At 39.9% G+C, this 16,116-nt stretch overlaps 1 protein-coding gene across 1 annotated transcript; it reads left to right on the top strand.

Annotated features, from left to right (window-relative positions):
• The first annotated feature begins 5 nt into the window (after nt 1–5).
• LOC135730196 (calcium/manganese antiporter SLC30A10-like) lies at nt 6–6,108 on the top strand. Its single transcript, XM_065248027.2, has 4 exons — nt 6–1,373; nt 1,781–1,855; nt 1,948–2,187; nt 2,373–6,108. Exons 1-4 carry the CDS (start codon nt 899–901, stop codon nt 2,819–2,821), a joined length of 1,239 nt encoding a protein of 412 aa, XP_065104099.1. The 5' UTR covers nt 6–898; the 3' UTR covers nt 2,822–6,108.
• The last annotated feature ends 10,008 nt before the right edge of the window (nt 6,109–16,116 follow it).

Below are 16,116 nucleotides of genomic sequence, written 5' to 3'. Positions count from 1 at the left end.
TTTACTCTAAATCCTCTGGTGGCAGTGAAGCTCAGTGATGTTTTGTTGCTACAGTAACAGCACGCGGAGCTCGAATTTGCTTTACTCAAAACCCGCAGGTATGAAAAGGGCATCAGATTATACACCGGATAACCTTCCACACAAACTACGGGTGACACAACAGTTTAAGTTTCCTCTCATTCAAACCTTCTAAAAAAAAAATTCTGCTGAGACAGCGAGGTATAGGTTATATTGACAGTGTTTAAACACTAAACCAATTCATAGGAAGATATTGAAACATATCTAAAGTATGTAGTTGTAGTCCAGACGGTGTGATGTTAATATCAAGACTGAAATCTTTATTCATCTTAATGATACAATAAACTAAACCGCTTGTGTGAGCGAGGGAGAGAGAGAGAGAGACCTTGAAGATTGAAATGTATATACGATTAGTTTATGACAAGTTTCGTATAACAGTCTATCAACAGAGCCATATTCAGAGTCAATGTATGCCAGAGGATAGCATACAAAGGTTATTTAATAGATGACTCGTTTTACAATGTGCAGTAATGCTGAGCACGCTCGACTCATAGATAAATAACCCCGATGACCTGCACGAAACTAACTAGCTAACCAATCAAAGAGACAGTGAGATTGAAGCACCCGGATCCCTTCGGTCTTAAACTCTGTGTTTCTGAGTAAAACAAACTCGTGTTCATGTGAAGGAGGATCTGATGAGGGTCTGATATGCTGAATGCATGGAAAGTGCTCAGTCATGATCGGTAACGCGAGAGTAGGTGATGAAGTTTGTACGTGACAAAGCGCGCAGATAAACACACCTGCTGCGGTATCACCTGACACCCATTCTTTTCCATCATCAGCATCATAATCAACATCCTCGCTGTTTGTACGCGCGACCATGGGACGCTACAGCGGAAAAACATGTCGCCTGATTTTTATGCTCGTCATCACCGTGGTCTTCTTCGTGGCAGAGATTGTGGCGGGATACGTTGGCAACTCCATCGCGCTGGTATCGGACTCTTTTAACATGCTGTCGGACATTCTGTCACTGTGCGTCGGGCTGACGGCGACGCGGGTGGCGCGTCGCGCCGGCTCTGGTCGCAGCACGTACGGGCTCGGGCGGGCGGAGGTGGTCGGCGCGTTGGCAAACGCGGTGTTCTTGGCCGCGCTCTGTTTTTCCATCTCAATGGAGGCGTTGAAGAGGCTCGCGCGCCCCGAGGCCATCGATGACCCGTTGCTGGTGCTGATCGTGGGCTCGTTGGGTCTAGCGGTGAATCTGGTGGGTCTGGTGATCTTCCAGGACTGCCGCTGGCTGTGCGCAAAGCGAGAGAAAGACGCGCCGGAGAAGAAAAGCCCGGATGCAGAGGAAGCAGGTGACAGTTGTAACGAAAGATAAATATTCAAACAGTGTTTATCTTACGGCTACATATGAATGGGCGTTGTTTTATCTTTCTACTATGACTTAACCATGAAAGAGTTCAATTTTTTGGGTTCACTCCCAGTCACAAACATATACTGCATTTACATTTATCTCTATACATTTGGCAGATGCTTTTATCCAAGCGACTTGAGAGTTAATTGTTATCATTTATTTAATGTGTTCCGTGGGAATCGAACCCATGATAGCCAAACTTATATAAAACAATCAATTAGTTGGCATGTGTTGACTTGAATCCTCACACAGAGCATCTTGCCATACTAATGTTGTGAGGTTGCAGGTTAACGTATGTGTCACGGGCTTCAGTACTGCACTCCACGCTTGTACATTATCCATCCACAGGCAGCCTGGCTGACCAAACCCCTTCTAATGATGAGGAGAAGTCTGGGAACGACGGACCTCCTCTTAACATAAGAGGTAACGTCCAGCATACTTCTTTTGATGGTTTGACTGCTAAGTGTTGGAGAAACTAGAGTATTTCAATTATGTGGTTTATCTCGTTTCTTAAGGTGTCTTGCTTCACGTGTTAAACGATGCCCTGGGGTCAGTCGTGGTGGTTGTGGCTTCAGCTTTGTTCTATGTGAGGCCCCTGGGGCCCGATACCCCGTGTAACTGGCAGTGTTACGTGGATCCGAGTCTAACGCTCATTATGGTGGCCATCATTATGTCATCAGCCGTTCCACTGGTTAAAGAAACCACAGAAATTCTGCTTCAGATGTGCCCGGCAGACCTGCCTCTGACCGCTGTCTGTAAGTTTACACTCTCTTATTGAATGTTGCTCGTTCAGCTTGCATCCGACCACTACAAGAATGTGTTGTAGCAAAACTGGTTATTGCCAAATGTCAAGTATTTCTGCATAAATCTTACTGCTTCTCTGGCTATTGTGTATCTGTACCATATTTACTGTCCTCTCCTATTTGCCTCTCTGTCTCAGTGCAGAACATTTGCAAAATCACCAGAGTTGTGAGTATTCACGATGTCCATGTGTGGGAGTTGACCAAAGGACGTAATGTGGCTACCCTGCATGTAAAAGTCTCTACTGACCACCACGATCCGTCCTGGGGAACAAACGGTATATTGAAACTTCACACAGAGATTCTCGAAATCTTCCATCGTGCTGGAGTTCACAGTGTGACCGTTCAGTTTGAGCCCATTGAAGGAGAGCAGGACGGAGGGCATTGCAGCGCCCCCTGTCTGTCCCCAGCCTGCATGAAACTTTCCTGCTGTCCTGCCGGAGCCTCCTCTGTGTCTGTTTTTCATGGAAGGCCATCCTCACCCTCTGGGGATGAAGTTGTTGACATGCTAGACGGTAGCAACGCCCTGTTGAGAGAGAAAGAGAGCAAACATATACCAGTCACATGCTCTGAGAGCACTAAATTTTAGCCCTAAAGTTTTGTTTCCTTAGCACCATTACACTGGATTCTTACCCCCTTACTGAATCCTGATTGGTTCTGAGAAACAGACCTATAATGTTTCATAGAACAAAAGAGATTAAATTCTGTATTTATTAACTGAGACACTTTGTCTGATGTACTTCGGACTTAAAATCTCATGGGTGACTCTCACCACTCTTTAACCTCCCTGAGATTGATTCTCAATTATGACTCTAGGTCATTTTTCTTAGCTAGTACTCTACAACAAAGGCTAATAGTTTGAATGCGATATTCAAAAGGGTGTAAAATTTGTCAACAGCACGTCTGGGTCATAAAGCCATATTGTAAATATTGAATTATGATTTGCTTATGTAAAATGAAGTCTTTTATTAGAGTTATTAAAACCTATATTTTTAAACTGTGACAAGCATATTGCCTATTGAAATTTGAAAAAATATTTTTTCATAGAAAGTATATTTTTTCCTTTTATTTTAAAATGGAATGTGGGACCCGGGCATGATTATGTAAGATTCAGCTTATGCAGTGTTTTCATGTTTATAATGATTTTTCTTTCTTTTCTATCAAACTTGATCATTTACTGATGATTCAAGGAACAATTTATGGATAACTTAATGAATTCAACATATTTTGTAAAAACTATTAGAACAAGCTGGTTAAGTCTCATAACAGCCTCTATGAATGAGACAAATTGATATCAAGGGCCGTTTCTCAATCCAAAGGCTGCAGCCTCCAGAGGTCACGGTGGTTGGATATGTCATCAAGATTGGTTTATTTAATTTAACTGAGCATTACTTTCACGAGTCATATATATTACAACAATTTACGATTATCTAAGAATAACAGTCAACTTTATAACTGATGATGTATGCAGCCAGTGCCGCTGCTAGCCATTTTGGTGCCCTAAGCATAATTCCTTTATAATGCCCCCCACCCCGACCCTGAGAAAAAAAAAACTTTTGTTTTGCCAGTTTAATATTTTATTACCAAACATATAACTTAATAGCAGAAAGTAAAATCTTCACAGCTTTAGCCAACACACACTACACATTTGAAAGTGCAAACTTTTATAGAATAGCAAAATAGAAAAAAATTACCAAACTTAAATTATTAAAATAATCCATTATTGTAAATTACTTTAAATAAATTACATTAAATAAACATCAATAAGTAATCAAGAACACTCAATATTCTAAAAAAAAGATTCAGAGAACTAAGTGTCACAGTAATGTTTGCTTCATATCATATATCACAACGTTTTATATTTATATATATTTAAGAGTCATGAATTGTAAGCCTACCATGTGCAATGACTGCTAACGTTAACTTTTACTGAGAAAGTATTAACCACCGTCACGTCAAAATAAACCACAAAATAAACTACTGCTCAATATCTAAAGAAACGTAGTAAAGAAAGTAACAGCTGCGTCAGTTATTTGTAAAATGCATATGCATAGGTAATGTTTTACAGTAAAATCTCAATTTAGCTTGCACTGAAGTTATAAATTATAACAACATAACGTTAGTTTGCTAAACATTATTGTCAGCACATCAAGTTCAAGGCGCATTACGATTAGCAGCAGCTGCAGCCCATGCACATTTCCCTTATTTAGGAATGATTAAACATGATGGACTTACCTGCAAGTGATGCACAGGAATCATCCCGCAGTTTCTTATTTTTTCTTTTTCCGATCCTGACTCCTGCTGTCTTATCGGGGACGTTTCGCATCCAAAAGTTAAAAAATGTGTCCTTCAGAGGATGCAGCCTTTGGAGTGAGAAAGGTCTAAGATATGATAAAATTTGATAAAGCCCAAAAATTTAAATACTAGAATTGTCAAAAATCGAAGGGGCTTGGGTTTGACATGTTTGGAACTTATAAAAAAATGTACTGTGGTCAATCATTAAATGATGGGTCATAGTCATTTTGGCAGTTATCTGTCAGAAAAAAGTTTCTACTGAAGGTTTTTGTAATATAAGAATCAACCCTGACAGAAAAAGACGTTTTCTCATACAAAGAGAATTATCGGTTGCAAACATCATCTTCTAAGATGGGCAACAAAACACTTCAGTAATTGAAGTTCAGTTTTAATGTCCCTTTTAAAATGTAGACAGTACATCAAATTTGAAACATAGTCTCAGTGTATGTCTTCAACAAATCAAATAATGTTTGTATGTGTGCAGGTGTTTGTGTGAGCTGTTATGTGCTGCTTTTTAGAAAAATATAAAAATTACGTTGTTGTGGTCAAAAATATATTTTTATATTTATTCAACATTGCTTTACTGTGTATGTGAGCAAACCAGAGAAACTTTGGGAAGGAACCTCTTAGTTCCCTTTCATAACGCATATAACAGATTTAAAGTCGGACATAAACTGCTGCCATGTTGTACTCACATAAATACATAAACAACAGAGCATTGCCCCATGGTTGATAGACATGCATAATATTCAAGTTGATAGACATGCATAATATTTTAATATAAGTATTCACACATATTTTTCTTATCCTTTAGCCGTCCTTAAGGTGTATGACATTCTTTCATTTTTAAAAAGTAATTCATACAGTTATTAAATGTCTTCAGAGGTGACAGGATGGGTTTTTGTAACGTTGAGTCAGAGGTCATCCTTTTGCTTCACCTAAACTGTGTTCTAAATTAGGTTACAGTCATAATTAATAACACCTGTTGTTTCACCTTAAAATAATTTAATAAGCTTTTTGATTCGTTTTGATGGATTGGCTTTTTGCCGATTTAAATATGGGGCACTATGCAAAGCCATTATAAAGCTGAAAATTCCTAGGATATTATTTAATATGACTTAGACTGTGTTTGTCTGTAAGAAGAAAGTCAAATATATCTAGGATGGTTTGAGAGTGAATGAAATATAAAAAATAATTTCATTGTTGATGTGAACTCTTTCTTTAAGATAGATACACCAATTTTTAACATCTCTTGCAGTAGACATTGTAACAGACATACATTTTTTTTGCAGTTGTACAAGTTCAAAAGATTGGGAGTGATGCTCCTTCTGTATGGATAGTCTTACACCAATTGTAGATTTATGAAATACATCTTTGGGGCTCCCTTTTGGAAATGAAACGTCACAGGCGAGTGGGACTGCTTTCTCTGGATAGGTCTGATGCAGACCTTCACAACCTGGATGTTGGAATAAAAGTGCACCCCTGACCTGTGTTTTCTGCTATAACTCAGGACTGGTTTGTAGTAGAGGCTTGAAACTCATTTATAAACTGCTGTGTAGAAAATGTCTTAAAATTTTATCATACGATCATTTCTCAAAAGCGTGCATGTGTGCTTTATAAAACAAATAAATGCATAAAAAATGCGCATACACCTCACTTTCAGGTGTGAAATATGTAAATCGCATATGAGCTTGAAAAGCTCCAGATTTCCACCTTTAAATGATGCCCAATTAATGGCACTAATTTTCGCTGCTCTTGGTAGATTGAATAGGTCATTTTGGAAATGTGCTTATGTCATTATTGTGCCTGTGTTATTTTATTTGCGCCTCTGTAGTAAATCACATGCAGATTTTCCAATCCAATCTGCACTTTTACTTTTTAGTAAATCTGACCCTAAATTTATTCCCCGGTTGGGAATAACTGCTCTATAATAATTAGAAAACTCCCGATTTTGCACATGGTTTTGTCACTCCAGCGCCCATCTCCATGTGAGATAAGGTACTGTACCTCTCAATTTTAAAGCTTTTTAAAGAAAAGACATGTTTTTATTCTAATGAAAGGCTCGCTATCTGATTTTGCAAAATTCTAACGGTAGCCTAATAGCACTGAAATCATGATCACACCCTCCTGTTAAATCGCCATACATGTGTGTCAAGTCAGTCCAACCGAGGGTTATTGCTGCAGTAGGAATACACACTGTAAAAAAAACGTAAAATTTACGGTGAAAAACCGGCAGCTGTGGTTGCCAGAAATCCACCGTAAAAAATACGGTAGTAATGTTCTTTGGTTTACAGTATAATAAGGAGTAAACTGTGAAATTAACAGTAAAAACTGGTAGCTATGGCTACAGAAATTTACTGTAAAAAACGGCAGAAATGTTAATCAAGTTACGGCCTGGAAAGAAATACCGTAAAATTTACGGTGAAAGACTGGCAGCTATGGTTGCCAGAAATCCACCGTAAAAAAAACGGTAGAAATGTTCTTTGGTTTACGGTATAATAAAGAGTGAACTGTAAAATTTACAGTTAAAAACTTTCAGCTGTGGTTGCATATAGACTGGTAAAAAAGCAAAGTCTTGTGATTCATAAATTCCAGAATAAAGCAAAACAATTAGATCACCTTATACTAGTTACATTTTTATTTAAATACCACAAATTTAGTAAACACACATTTAGGCATCCATATTTCTTTTCATTAATCAGTTCAAGAGTGCAGAACAAACATTTTGAAATACCAGAAATTTACCAGAAAGCAACATAAAAAAACATAAGCAGAACGTTCTATCATCAGAATGGTTTAACCATGTTAATGAAAAAACATGAACACCAAAAGTATACACAACTCATGTATAGAGAGCATACAGATTTTAACTTTTTTATATCAAAAAGTATCTTTCCGTAGGGAAATACAAATTCATAAATTGACAGTACACAAAACAGCATAACCGCATAAACCTTAAAATCTCTGAATTTCATTGGCTTTAAAAACAGATTTAATTTCATTCTTCTCAAGGGACAATAAAATGTTCAAAACTAATTTCTATAGTAGAGCAGTCAATGTGCTTCTTGTATAACAGTTTAGATTTACTGTCCCACAAAAATGGCCAAGAAGATCTTTTACATCCTGAAACTGAGTTACACCATTTAGGCATCCATATTTCTTTTCATTAAACAGTTCAAGAGTACAGAACAAACATTTTGAAATACCAGAAATTTACCAGAAAGCAACATTAAAAAAAAAACATAAGCAGAACGTTCTATCATCAGAATGGTTTAACCATGTTAATGAAAAAACATGAACACCAAAAGTATACACAACTCATGTATAGAGAGCATACAGATTTTAACTTTTTTATATCAAAAAGTATCTTTCCGTAGGGAAATACAAATTCATAAATTGACAGTACACAAACAGCATAACCACATAAACCTTAAAATCTCTGAATTTCATTGGCTTTAAAAACAGATTTAATTTCAGCTACAAATATATTTTCTTTTTTCAAATGACTACAGGCGCATAATACCATTAAATAGGTTTGTAGGATGGAACATTCAACACACAACACAGAAATTTCCAACACAAAGTCTGAGCATCAGCAAGTGACTTAACATTGCGAAATACAAATTTGCAAACTTGTATCTTTAAAGTGAACTGAACACTGGTAAAATTTCTCAAAAGAAAAAAAAAATACTAATAGCAGTGTCCAACCTTAATCTGCTCTCCATTCATGGTCCGCAAGGTCTGCTATGAGTGTAAGGACTCTGGGATTCACTGGGAGCTGTTTTTTGTTTTTTTTCCATTCAACTTTGGTGCCCTTCTCTGGGTTTATGCTAAAGAAGCACCTGGAGAAGAAGGGAAATTGAATGACTTGAATTAGCTACTTAATGGAATCCTGCATTGCATAATTTTAACATTCAACAAGTACACAGCAAATTTAGCAGAGGCTAAGATGGCGGTGTTACCGGAAGCTAGTTATTTTCATTTATAAAATTTTAAATATGGATATTTCCACAACAACGCCGTGACTTGGGGTGAGTAAATCATGGGTTTAATATACAGGGTACCCCCAGGATTGTCAAACCTAAATTCAATTTTAAGACCATTTTAATACCACTTCAAATTAAATTTAATACCTACATCGCACCCATTCGGGTAGAATAAATCATTTTAAATAACGTAATATACCTTAAATAATTACTATTTACAAGTGTTCATGACAACATGACTCTGAAAGGCTGAGTCCAAGGCCCTAACCCTTATCTTTAACCAACAATCAAAACCAACAATCAAATAGATTTAATAGACTTAAATGTACATTTATACATTTATTGTAAATTTGAAAATCCCTAAATCAGGGATGGGCAACTGGAGGGCCAGGGGCCACATGTGGCCCTCCTCTTTATCTTGTGCAGCCCACCACGTTTTAAAATGACCATTATGTCTTGTTTGATCAATGCAATAAGCTTCAAACCAAACAATAACACCAATTTTAAGGTATTTTTTTTTTGCTGTTTAATATAGTTAAATATGTAGATAATAACAACATCTTATAACACTAATCAGTAATGCTCTGAACCAGAACATTACTGACAAACAAAATTAATCATATTATGGCAAATGAAAAAAAAACCTTATTGGGATACTCAAACACAACAACAAATTAAAATGTAATGCTATTTTGACCCTAAAAAGACAAGAGATCTGTTCACTGCACCAGACAAAAAACTGGTCACAAGCTCATATATAGATATATTTCTGTTAATCTTTTCTGTTAATCTTTATACAGGACCATACTAAAGTTTTCTAATGCTAACTTAGTGTGACAATGTCAATATGTAGACTGGAGTATATATTGCAAGATGATATTAACTAATTAAACAGTAAACAAAATATATAATAGCTTAAATTTGCGTTATTGTTTGCAGCTTATTATTGCATGGATCACACATGACTATTGTTTAACACATAAAGGACCTTCTCCAACATAATGATCATATTAAAACGTGTCTATTCTACCTTGATTTATTAGAGACGGATTGTGGAACAGAAGATTGTGTGCGTGCGTCACTGATGAAATCAAACAATCGATCACAGGTGCGAGGACACCCGTCATTGTCCCGCCCCCACAGTCCCAAAGTCAACTTGATCGAACAAGTGCGTGTTGTGCAGCTGCGAGCGCATAGAGAGAGTCGAGCGAGCGCTCATCCCAGCCTTTGCTTTATGGAAGGCCGTGAAGCTCAAAAACGCGCGAATTCTTACAGGTAAACAACACGTAAACAACGTGTTGTTTGCGCGTAGAACAAGTGTTGTTTGCGCATAGAATACGTGTTGTTTGCGCGTAGAATACGCGTCGATTTTTCACACGTAAACAACATGTATTCTATGCCTAAACAACGCGCAAACAACGCGTATTCTACGCGTTGTTTACGTGTGAAAATTCGCGCGATTTTGGCCCTCGTGGCAACATGACCAGTTTCAACGAGTGAGCCTGATGAGTTCTTATTGGCTGCTGGGCAGTTGGGTTAAACCATTACTGTAGGCTTAGGGGGTTCCCGTCCATTTCTAGGCTATGACACCAAAATGCAAGTAAAATGCTAAGGATCAACTTATTTCTTTGTGCTTTTTCCTTCTTACATGTTGGCTATAATGTAAAATACTGCAAATAAAATATAAGATTGTCTATACTTACACAAATTGCCCACCTTGTTGTCAAGCACTATGTACATTAACTGAAACTTCACTCACTTCTCTTATCAGGCTCAGTGGTGTGTGGTTGGTGACGCCTGCATTTTGCGTGGTAGACTTGGGTTCGATTCCACCTTTTGCCAAGCAAGTTTTATTTTTGCTTTTGCTATCCCTGATCAGATTCCGAAAGCATATATATATATATATGGAAGGTGGGAAAAAAGCACTTCACTGGTACTTCATAATATCTGGCAGGGTTTGCTTGTAAGTGTATATGGAGGGTTTTAAATGTCTCAGTAAAGACACGTTACTAAGCTTATTGCTTGCACATTTGGTGTATGTGCACTTGGCGATAACATTAATCAAAAGATAACATCAGTCAGTGATATGTAAGAGCCACCCTGCAACCTTAGAAAGACCCATGGATTTTTAACCATTTCAGTGGCTTGTGGTGGGCAAGCTTCTCTCTTTTTACTACCACAGATCAGATTAGAGAAAGACATTTTCAATGCAAAAAAGAATTATGTCTAAAGTGGAAATAAAGTGCTTCACTGGTATAATAATGAAGTGTTTATCTGTGTAGCGATTCAGTGGGAGGAGGGGAGTAAGGTTATTTGAAACACTATAAACCTCCGACTGTAATACTACGGGGATTCCCAAGGGAATCTTCGATTTTAGCTCAAAAGGGAATATTATGTATAACTAACTGTAATTAATTATACAAGTTTATCAGGTTTACCTGGCGTAGCAGAATTAATAATAACAATTAATTAATATGTTCGTCCACCGAAGACATATATCCATAATCGTATATTAACGTCTAAGAAATGTTAATTTCATGGCCTTTAGAAAATAACATTCTTACTGCTATAAAGTATTTTTAAGCATGTAGCTTTAAGATCTTAACGGCAGATTAAGTGACATTTATTTCATGAGCATTGAACACAGAAAGAATTCAATTGTGAAATGCAAAACCGGTTTATTAAACTACGTTACACTACAAAAACACACAAGACTAACTATACATACAAACAACAAACAAGCAACATATATGAAAGAGAAAGAATGGAAAATTAAGAGAGAGAGAGAGTAAAAGAAGGGCAATATCACTATAGACTTAACTTCTGCACAAATCATCAGAACTCTAAGAATCACCTTAATTAAAAGGGGCAATAACTTTTTACAGCGAATGAACAAGCGATACTTGCGTTTGGCTTTTGTGAGGCACGTGTGTACGTCCAGCTGTATGTGCGCGTATGCGAGGAAGAGAGTTCCTGAGTTTGTGGTCACGTGACGGAGTCCTGAGGTGTCCGTAGGAGTTGTTCCTTTTTGGATTAATCCGTCGGTCTGGTTAATCTGTGGCGATTAATTTGTCCAATTTGTTAAAGTTTGTCCAAGTGTCAGGGTGCCAGTGAAAACTATCCGAGAGAGGGACAGGTCTCACAGCAAGCCCGGCTGGGCGCCGCGGCCTCGCTGTTGAGCAGCCGTGTGGCCTGCTGTGCGTGTGCTGTGTGCTGTGAGCGTTGATGAATTGGGGTGCAGGCCTCTTAACCTGAGTTTAGACCAACCCCTTGAAGTTCAGATGACCAATCCAAAAGGGTGTTGATAGAGTAGGAAAACTTTGTCTTTGTTTTACCAGAATCATTTGCATAGATGGACTATGCTAAAGATTTTGTTAAATAATAATTTTGATTAATATTTAACAAGTTTGATATCAGTTATGGTAAGATGATGCACATCATTGATCAGGAAAGGAAAAGGGGATTATTAAGAGTGTAAACAAGGTATGGTTTGAAACACACATCAAATAGTAATCTCATGAATGTGAATTATGAGACATGCTAAGATGAACAAAGCATCCCTATAGTGTTACAAGAAAGTGGTTCATTACAGATAAAAACATGCAATACAAGGATATATAATATATACAATTTAAACCAATTTATTTTGGTCTTAGCTGTGAGACAGACACATTTTTGTGTCATGGCTGCTTCGTCTCTGCTCACGGTTTGAAGTTTGCTTTGAGGTGTTAATTTGCTTAGATTGGAACAATAAAACAGCCAGAGAGAGATTCAATAGGTCTGGAAATGTGTGTTATCAGGAGATTAGGATCTTCTGATGAAAGCGTCCGAGCAGACCTGGTGACAAAACTCATTCTAGGGTCACAGCATGAAACCGTTAACAACCCAGACTGAAGAGACCTCCAGTGGACGTCCAGCCAGATGTTACATATTCCCCCCTTCACGACCGTTAAAGTCCAGGGAGCCTGTTCACTGAACTCTTGCATCCCGTTAAATCTTCGTTATGGGATGAAGGCTAGGCTGAGAGTAAGGACGTATCCTATTCCTGCGGAGAGGCACAGTACCGTGTCAGTGGCAGTCCAAGATCGGACAACACAAAGGCTGTCTGTAGTGGGCATCCGAGCGAGTCTCTGGAGGACAGTGTCGAAGGCTTTGACATCAACTAGTTGGGTCCCCCCTTACGCAATCCTCATTTTCAGTTCAGGGTTTACAATGAAGTGGTGGTCCCTGAGATTTCCACTTTGATGTGGTATTACTCACTGGGAAGGTGATCAAGTACCAGGTCATCGATGTGGAGAATCACATCCTTTGGAGTTTGAATCCACTTTGTCTGGTTGTGCAGACTGATGTGGGTGGTTTGTAGGTTAACGTGTTTGTGTAGGCTGGGGTGTTGAACAGCCATCAGTCACCTACGAATGTTAGTGGCATCGGCTAGTGGTTTAACCGAAGCGGAACACTGGGAGTCGATCTTCATGGGCTGCAGCCCATAGATGTCATCAGTGTTGTCCTTAAAAAAAAAAAGAATGCTTGGGCAGAGATGGTGAATGTCTTTAGTGCGGCTGCACCTGCGCGGGTTTGATACAAGATACAGCTGCTTGTTTGGTGGGGAGGCAGTAAGGAGGCGGTTTGGTCTAGTTGGAACTAGTCCCCCCTTTTCTGTTATGCCTCAATGTTTAGTGTGTTGGTTGTGTTATGATGGACCCATCTGAAGATTGTTTCTTTCTCCTCCCTGTCCATCCTGGTCTGGTATGCAACAGCAGAGATTTCCACAATCTGATGGGGTCCTGTCCAGTGTGGCAGAACTTCCTTCGACAGTCACTGGTGAGTTGTGTGAAGTGGCTGTGCAAAGCTGTTTGTACCAAACATCGTCATCCACGTCCAGTTCCTCTCATGATGACTTCCAGTCGTAGTATGCCTTCTAGCCCTCAGCCATCTTCTGTAGCTGTTCCCGGGCGGAAGCGAAGGGTTCCAGATGCCTGTGAAGTTCATTGGTGAGTGGTGTTGGCTGTGATGAGATTGGAATCTCAAGGTTGGTACAACAGGTGTACTGGCAGTGTCATCTGCCGTCCCATCAATGGTTTGAAGGGAGACACACCAGTAAATTAATTTGGGGTCGATCTGATAGCCCTAACAATAAAAGGGGAGTTTCCGATCCCAGTCCATCTGATTTGCTGAGACACATTTCTTTGACATGCTAGCCACAGTCTGCTTGGTTCGATGAGGAGGGATGATGCTGATGTGAAGTTGGGCGTGTGCGCCTAGGGGTTTCCACACATCTTTAATAATTTCAGCGGTGAAATGGGTACCTCTATCTGAGTTGACTCTCAGTGGCAGTTCGAACCTGGCGAAGATGTGGATCATGTGTAGAGGTGCTGTGTTTTGAGCAGTGTCATTGGGTGCTGGGAGGCTCAACCCACTGTGTGAATTGGCAAATGACCATGAGTAAATGTTTGTTGCCCCTCGTCGACCTGGGTAGCAGTTTACCCAGCCTAAAAGTCTGACCAAAATTAGCACTTGTTCTTTGCAGTGGTGCTCTGTGGTTTGGGTTAGCCGATTGTAGTTAGCAGCAAACCAGGCATCCTTTGATGCATTCTGCTTAGTCCTGCTGCATCCAGGGCCAGTATGCCACCCGTTTCAGTGGTTTGTACGTGGCTCTTGCAACTTGGTGTCTGGCACATGCTGTGTCATGCGCATACATCTGTAGGACCCCCCTATGTCAATGAAGAACCACAAGCTTAGGTGAAGTGCGGTCGTCAGGGACATATAAGAGGATGTTGTGTTGTATATGCAGCAGGTGTTCCATGTCATTAAGGCATTTAAGGGCTGGTGTAGCAATGAGGTCAGAGTTCATGATAGGGCAGGTGGAGGGGTCTGAGAGGTGGTTGACATAGCTTGTATGGTGGTGTCGGAGGCATGTAATGCAGCTATGTCACTGTTTGAGATGTGTGGAGCCAGTGTAAGTGGCTATGTGATGGGCACTGTGGTGGTCGGCGTGTGTTGGCCGCAGGTCAGTGCAATCACAGTTGGGCGGGTGGGTTGTTTGTAATGTGCACAACAGTGAACTTGAACTTTTGGTCTGAGACGATGTTCTCGCGACTGGCTGCTGGGTAATCCATAACTTTGTGACTTGGCAGTGTACTTCAGATGATTTTCTGAGTGAAAAGGTAGAAGTTCTCTCACCTGAGCCCAAAATTTTACTTTTTAAAGTCTGTTAAAGGCTCAAAACTATCTAACAAGTCTTTGCCAATGAAAAGAGGATGTGTGTCCACTGGTGAGATTTACACAGGGTGTAGAAGTCTCATAGAACCGATGGTCGGGTGGATGGAAAGCACCTGTTGCAGTTTGGCTGTGAGACTGCATATTCAGCATACACCTTTGTGGGTTGAGGGTCAGATCTTGTGCTTCATCGTTGTTCTGGAGTCTTGTGAAAAGCTGGAATGACATCAGCATTAGATCAGCTCCAGTGTTGGCGAGGGTTTCCAATCTGACCTTGTGTTTCACGGTGGTTGCTAAATAGAGTCTTTTAGCTACTCCTCTCTCATTCAGGTTTCCCAGGGCCTTAGTACCAGGTTTTGTGTGGTAACTGGAAGGCAGTTAAGGCTGGTCTTCAGTGATTCTGTAGGGAAACAGATGTCTAACACAGCACTTTCCTGGTACCTGCTGAATCTGACTGGTTGATGTTTGAAATACAGTTTGTGTGCCAAAGTCTCTGATTTTTGCGATGACTGGATCGATGGTAACGTGATGAGTGGCAGAGATTTAAGTGTTGCTTGCAGGAGGGTTTTCTGGAAAGTTCTTGCTGTATTCCAGTGCTGCTGCTAGTGACAAATAGTTTGGTTAATCCTCGCGGTCCTCCTTGTGAGGCCTCCTTTGGATTTGACTTCTTCACTATTTTCAAAATCTCTGCTGACTCAGATGTGTATGTGTCGCTTTGCTTTTGTGACAGTTCAGACTTAGCTTTGTTCACTGTGTGTCGAACCGGGTCCATCTGTTGACTGTTTGGACTTCTCATTCTGACAGGTGCAGGATGGTTTCCATGGACGCTGTCCTCTGGCTGTCTGATGATCCTGGCTGTGAAGTCCTTCGATCCTCTTGGCTCTCTGCTGAAATGTCCTTTACTGTGGCGCTGTTGTTCGCCCTCCAGTGGCCGTTTTGGGGTAATTTTCAGAGAAAGAAAGGATGACAGTCTTTTCAGAGGTGGCTTTTGTTTACCGTAGGCTTTATGGACGAAGTCCTGCAGCTGTCTGGTTGTCGTCAGGTGAGGGTAGGCCATAAATCCTAAGTGTTGCATTACGGTAAAATAAAGCTTTGCAGGGGGAGGATCTTGATGTTTCCTCCATTCTTGGCTCGTTTTGTGAGCTGGAGTAGACTGAAAGTCAGTTGTAGTAGTAGGCCTGTGGAGTTTAATTTCTGCTTTGTTTTAAATCCATTGCAGCGATAAGTCCTCATCGTGATTCTGGATCTGAAAACTCTTCTATCAAGGCCATTTGCAGCTGCTTATAATCCAACTTGACACTTTCTGACTGCCGGTCCAGGAAGCTCCTCACCTAACGGCTGGAAGTAATCCATAGCAGATACAGCTGGTCTCTTGTGGTTACATTCG

The sequence above is a fragment of the Paramisgurnus dabryanus genome, chromosome 11, assembly GCF_030506205.2.
Source record: "Paramisgurnus dabryanus chromosome 11, PD_genome_1.1, whole genome shotgun sequence".
Classification (NCBI taxonomy): domain Eukaryota; kingdom Metazoa; phylum Chordata; class Actinopteri; order Cypriniformes; family Cobitidae; genus Paramisgurnus; species Paramisgurnus dabryanus.
This window is presented reverse-complemented; position numbering and strand designations above follow the sequence as displayed.